We start from the raw sequence: 7,086 nt of genomic DNA on the forward strand, positions 1-7,086 counted from the left end.
ACAGTAGGTACATCAACAACCAGGGTGTATTGTAGACCTGCCGCAGCAGCCGATCGGACTGCGGAGGATACAGAATAACCCCCAAAGACGCGTTGGAAAAAATATTATCTTTGTGGACCAATAGAATTAAATGCGCATTAATATTATACATGACAAGCGATCAGAACCAATAGAATTAAATGTGCATTAATATTATACATGACAAGTGATCAGAACCAATAGAATTAAATGCGCATTAATATTATACATGACAAGTGATCAGAACCAATAGAATTAAATGCGCATTAATATTATACATGACAAGCGATCAGAACCAATAGAATTAAATGCGCATTAATATTATACATGACAAGCGATCAGAACCAATAGCATTAAATGTGCATTAATATTATACATGACAAGCGATCAGAACCAATAGCATTAAATGTGCATTAATATTATACATGACAAGCGATCAGAACCAATAGCATTAAATGCGCATTAATATTATACATGACAAGCGATCAGAACCAATAGCATTAAATGTGCATTAATATTATACATGACAAGCGATCAGAACCAATAGCATTAAATGCGCATTAATATTATACATGACAAGCGATCAGAACCAATAGCATTAAATGTGCATTAATATTATACATGACAAGCGATCAGAACCAATAGCATTAAATGGGCATTAATATTATACATGACAAGCGATCAGAACCAATAGCATTAAATGTGCATTAATATTATACATGACAAGCGATCAGAACCAATAGCATTAAATGCGCATTAATATTATACATGACAAGCGATCAGAACCAATAGCATTAAATGTGCATTAATATTATACATGACAAGCGATCAGAACCAATAGCATTAAATGCGCATTAATATTATACATGACAAGCGATCAGAACCAATAGCATTAAATGTGCATTAATATTATACATGACAAGCGATCAGAACCAATAGCATTAAATGGGCATTAATATTATACATGACAAGCGATCAGAACCAATAGCATTAAATGTGCATTAATATTATACATTATAAGTGATCAGAACCACTAGCATTGGATCGCCGCCTTAGCAGACCACCTACATCTGTAAGTCACACCCATTTCACCGCCTCGTCACCTCTCCACACTCACACACTTGAACACTTGCGCACACTTTCACACCTTTACGCCTCCCGCACTTCACTCCTCTCCGCCTAACACCTATCACCCCTCCACCCCTGCACGCCTTTTCATTCAAACACCCACACCACCATACCCGCTCACCCACACACCTCACTCTCCCTCCTTACTACACTACCGCGTATTACAACAACGCTGGGTTCTTCCCCTCCCCCCGCTGCCTTCCCCTCCCCCCCGCCCCTGCCTTCCCCTCCCCCCGCCCCTGCCTTCCCCTCCCCCCGCCCCTGCCTTCCACTCCCCCCGCTGCCCCTGCCTTCCCCTCCCCTCCGCCCCTGCCTTCCCCTCCCCCTGCCTTCCCCTCCCCCCATGCCTTCCCCTCCCCCCACTGCCTTCCCCTCCCCGCCCCTGCCTTCCCCTACCCCGCCCCTGCCTTCCCCTCCCCCCGCTCCCTGCCTTCCCGGGCAACGCCGGGTATATCAGCTAGTTATACATAATAGGCGATCAGAATCACCAAGTGGCAAATTTACCGACCAGAATAAAAACCATTGCTTTCAATAGGATTGGTCTATATAGAAATCTTGGTACAATGTTTTTAAAATCCGTTTTGTCATATTTCAGCGGCCAAAAAGACTGTGCTAAACAGCCCCCTGTAACGTATAAGTAGGGATTTTTTGGGGAGGAAATCAATAGATTTCATTTTATTTAAAAATATCTGTGCTTATCAATGCTAACAGAACACGATTGCCACGCATTTGACTCAGTGTTTATCTGGGCACTTTGTGTTGTTTCCTGGTTGCCTTTGGCTGGGCTTCCACAAGAGGTCTAATGCAATATGAAACGATGCTTCATTTCCAGGTGTTAGCAGGTTTAACTGGCAGTGCCAGATAATCAGTCGGTTGTGTTTTTACGGTTAAAATCTAAAAAGGTAATCCCTAAGTATCACAGACTGAATCTTTAAATACTTTGTGTTAAATATTTTGCTGCAGGCATGATCTCACTGACAAGCAAAAGGCATCATGTCACCCTTCAATCCACCCTTTTATCTGCTAACATATTTGGGACAGATTGTTCTTTGCAATCGTAACATTTTAAAGGAAACAAAAACAACAACAAAATCAAACAATTGCCTCTTCCATAAAAAAAACATTATACAGTAGTCTTTACTTCACATGTACAACTTAACCAGACAACGATGGAAGCTGAAACATACATTTAAAAAAGGTATATTTTTGTAATACTTCACTTTTCTTCATCTCTCAGCAACATGTTTGGAGAGTGGGTGGGGGGGGGGGGGGGGGGGGGGAGTGAATGAAGGGGGGGGGGGGGGACATTGCATCTCCAATGCACCTCTCGTTTGCTTTGCACATGTGTTGGATAACATTGTCCAGATTAGTCAGTGTGACAGGAAGGGATGGTTGATTGGATGAGTAATAATTGTAGATACATGTAGCAAAGCAAAGGGACATTGTAGTTGGATTGCACTGTGCTGGATTGCAGTGTGTTACATTGCATTGTGTTTCATTGTATTGTATTACATTGTGTTGCATTGCAGTGTTGGATTGCACTGTGTTACATTGTATTGCATTGTATTATGTTACATTGCAATACGTTAGATTAGCTTGTGTTCATTGCACAATGTTGCATTTTATTGTGTTCATTGCACAATGTTGCATTTTATTGTGTTGGATTGTAGTGTTGCATTTTATTGTGTTCATTGCACAATGTTGCATTTTATTGTGTTGGATTGCAGTGTTGCATTTTATTGTGTTGGATTGCACAGTGTTGCATTTTATTGTGTTGGATTGCACAGTGTTGCATTTTATTGTGTTGGATTGCACAGGGTTGCATTTTATTGTGTTGGATTGCAGTGTTGCATTTATTGTGTTGTATTGCACTGTGTTGTATTGCACTGTGTTGTATTGCTCTGTGTTGGATTGCACAGGGTTGCATTTTATTGTGTTGGATTGCACAGTGTTGCATAGCACTGCGTTGCATTGCACTGCGTTGCATTGCAGTGTTGCATTGCTCTTATGCATAAAGCCCAATGGGTCACTTACCCTTGCTGTCCCCCCCAGCGCACTGCAGCAGCAGCAAGCTGACCAGGATCGCTTCGCAGAGCCCTGGCGGGGGCAGGGCCATGCGAGCCACACGGGGCTCCCTCCCTAGGACAGCTACACACCTACACGCGTGGGATCCCCACCCAAGCCTGGAGATAATCCGCGGGGGGACCCTGCACGTCTTCTGGAGCAGCGAGCCATGGAGTGGGGTGTCTGGCGCGAACTCTTACAGAGGGTGGGGATAGCACACGGTCCCTCACTTTCCTTTCACTTTCACTATGACCAAGGAGAGGAGCTCATTCCCAGGGCAGTGAAGGGAGAAGGGAGTGCTGGTTATTTGGGATGGGAGAAGAGAGTGCTGGCTATTTGGGGTGGGAGAAGAGAGTGCTGACTATTTGGAAAGAGAGTGCTGGTTATTTGGGATGGGAGAAGTGAGTGCTGGCTATTTGGGAAGGGAGAAGAGAGTGCTGGCTATTTGGGGTTGGAGAAGAGAGTGCTGGCTATTTGGGAAGGGAGAAGAGAGTGCTGTTATTTGGCATGGTAGAAGAGAGTGCTGGTTATTTGGCATGGGAGAAGAGAGTGCTGGTTATTTGGCATGGGAGAAGAGAGTGCTGGCTATTTGGGAAGGGAGAAGAGAGTGCTGGTTATTTGGGGTGGGAGAAGAGAGTGCTGGTTATTAGGGATGGGAGAAGAGAGTGCTGGTTATTTGGGATGGGAGAAGTGAGTGCTGGTTATTTGGCATGGAGAAGAGAGTGCTGGTTACTTGGGGTGGGAGAAGAGCGTGTTGGTTATTTGGGATGGGAGAAGAGAGTGCTGGTTATTTGGCATGGGAGAAGAGAGTGCTGGTTATTTGGGAGTGGAGAGTGCTGGTTATTTGGGAGTGGAGTTTGCTGGTTATTTGGGAGTGGAGAGTGATGGTTATTTGGAATGGGAGTGGAGTTTGCTGGTTATTTGGGAGTGGAGAGTGCTGGTTATTTGGAATGGGAGTGGAGGGTGCTGGTTATTTGGGAGGGGAGTTTGATGGTTATTTGGGCTGTGAGTGGAGAGTGTTGGTTATTTGGGAGTGGAGAGTGCTGGCAATTTGGGATGTGAGAGGCGGGAGACGGTTATTTGGGAGAGGAGTGGAGGCTGATGATAATTTGGGATGGGGTGAATGTGTGGGTTCCATTATTTTAGGATGTTGGGATTCAGACATGCACAGAAAGAAGAATCCCTTTTACATTCATTCGGATTTTATGGTTTGTAGGAATGCTGTTATTGTGCTGTAGGAACAGTGGGTTACAAAGTTTTGCAGAAGGGAATCAGAAGGGAAACTCTCCAAGCTACAAAATGCGGGAAACTTTGCTGCAACAAAAAAAAAGTTTCCTGGTTTAGAGAAAGTAAAATCCTATAGTTTTTATGTGATTTTTTTTGTACTTTGGGGTTTTGTTGATGTCTAATGCAGATGTAGGGGTTGCCACATTTAAGTTTTTCCCACATTTAAGTTTTTCCCAGTGGGAAAATTACATTTAAATACAGACATTTCCTATATGTTTTCATGACAAAAACACACATCATTTTTCTCCCCCCTTCCTTCTCTCTCCTCTCCCCCATTCTCTCTGTCATCTCTTTCCCCATCTCCATCCATTTCTACCCCTCCTCCCTCCACCTCACAGCCGTCCCTCCACTTCACAACCCCCTATCCTCCTCACAACCCCCTATCCTCCTCCACCTCACAGCCCACTTCTTCCTCCTCCTCACAGACCCCTCCTCCACCCCACAGCCCACTTCCTCCACCTCACAGCCCACTTCCTCCACCTCACAGCCCACCTCCTCCACCCCACAGCCAACTTCCTCCACCTCACAGCCCACTTCCTCCACCTCACAGCCCACCTCCTCCACCTCACAGCCCGCTTCCTCCACCTCACAGCCTGCCTCCTCCACCTCACAGCCCCCCTCCTCCTCCTCCTCACAGCCCACTTCCTCCACCTCACAGCCCCTTTCCTCCTCACAGCCCACTCCTCCACCTCACAGCCCACCTCCACCTCACAGCCCCCTCCTCCTCCTCACAGCCCCCTCCTCCTCCTCACAGCCCACTTCCTCCACCTCACAGCCCACTTCCTCCACCTCACAGCCCCCCTCCTCCTCCTCACAGCCCACTTCCTCCACCTCACAGACCCTTTCCTCCTCACAGCCCACTCCTCCACCTCACAGCCCACCTCCACCTCACAGCCCCCTCCTCCTCCTCACAGCCCCCTCCTCCTCCTCACAGCCCACTTCCTCCTCCTCACAGCCCCTTTCCTCCTCACAGCCCCCTCCTCCACCTCACAGCCCCCCTTCTCCACCTCACAGCCCACTTCCTCCACCTCACAGCCCACCTCCACCTCACAGACCCCTCCTCCACCTCACAGCCCACTTCCTCCACCTCACAGCCCACCTCCACCTCACAGCACCCCCTCCTCACAACCCCCTCCTCCTCCTCACAGCCCCTCCTCCACCTCACAGCCCACTTCCTCCACCTCACAGCCCCTTTCCTCCTCACAGCCCACTCCTCACCTCACAGCCCACCTCCTCCACCTCACAGCCCACGCTCCTCCTCACAGCCCTCCCTCCTCTTCACAGCCTCCTCCACCTCACAGCCCCCTCCACCTCACAGCCCCCTTTCCTCCTCACAGCCCCCTCCTCCACCTCACAGCCCCCCTCCTCCACCTCACAGCCACTTCCTCCACCTCACAGCCCACTTCCTCCACCTCACAGCCCACCTCCACCTCACAGCCCACTTCCTCCACCTCACAGCCCACTTCCTCCACCTCACAGCCCCCTCCTCCACCTTGCAGCCCACTTCCTCCACCTCACAGCCCACCTCCTCCACCTCACAGCCCGCCTCCTCCACCTCACAGCCCCCCTCCTCCTCTTCACAGCCCTCCCTCCTCCTCCTCACAGCCCACTTCCTCCACCTCACAGCCAACCTCCACCTCACAGCCCACTTCCTCCACCTCACAGACCCCTCCTCCACCTCACAGCCCACTTCCTCCTCCTCTCAGCCCCTTTACTCCTCACAGCCCCCTCCTCCACCTCACAGCCCACTTCCTCCTCCTCACAGCCCCTTTCCTCCTCACAGTCCCCTCCTCCACCTCACAGCCCGCGTCCTCCACCTCACAGCCCACCTCCTCCACCTCACAGCCCCCTTTCCTCCTCGCAGCCCACTTCCTCCACCTCACAGCCCCCCTCCTCCACCTCACAGCCCACTTCCTCCACCTCACAGCCCACTTCCTCCACCTCACAGCCCACTTCCTCCACCTCACAGCCCACCTCCACCTCCACCTCACAGACCCCTCCTCCACCTCACAGCCCACTTCCTCCACCTCACAGCCCACCTCCACCTCACAGCCCCCCCTCATCCTCACAGCACCCCCTCCTCCTCACAACCCCCTCCTCCTCACAGCCCCCTTCTCCACCTCACAGCCCACTTCCTCCACCTCACAGCCCCTTTCCTCCTCACAGCCCACTCCTCACCTCACAGCCCACCTCCTCCACCTCACAGCCCACGCTCCTCCTCACAGCCCTCCCTCCTCCTCACAGCCTCCTCCACCTCACAGCCCCCTCCACCTCACAGCCCCCTTTCCTCCTCACAGCCCCCTCCTCCACCTCACAGCCCCCCTCTTCCACCTCACAGCCACTTCCTCCACCTCACAGCCCACCTCCACCTCACAGCCCACTTCCTCCACCTCACAGACCCCTCCTCCACCTCACAGCCCACTTCCACCACCTCACAGCCCACCTCCTCCACCTCACAGCCCCCCTCCTCCTCCTCACAGCCCACTTCCTCCACCTCACAGCCCCTTTCCACCTCACAGCCCCTTTCCACCTCACAGCCCACCTCCACCTCACAGCCCCCTCCTCCACCTCACAGCCCACTTCCTCCAC

The 7,086-nt window shown here is 50.6% G+C and overlaps 1 protein-coding gene across 1 annotated transcript in view; it reads right to left on the reverse strand.

Moving 5' to 3' along the window:
* The window catches only part of IL15RA (interleukin 15 receptor subunit alpha), a 119,847-nt gene extending 116,432 nt beyond the window's left edge, over positions 1-3,415 (reverse strand). Inside the window, exon 1 of the mRNA XM_075598913.1 lies at positions 3,181-3,415. Coding sequence (XP_075455028.1) covers positions 3,181-3,262 — 82 coding nt within the window. The 5' untranslated portion in view covers positions 3,263-3,415. The remainder of the gene's footprint in view (positions 1-3,180) is intronic.
* Between the last annotated feature and the right edge of the window lie 3,671 nt (positions 3,416-7,086).

This window comes from Ascaphus truei, chromosome 5 (genome assembly GCF_040206685.1).
Source record: "Ascaphus truei isolate aAscTru1 chromosome 5, aAscTru1.hap1, whole genome shotgun sequence".
Taxonomy (NCBI): Eukaryota; Metazoa; Chordata; class Amphibia; order Anura; family Ascaphidae; genus Ascaphus; species Ascaphus truei.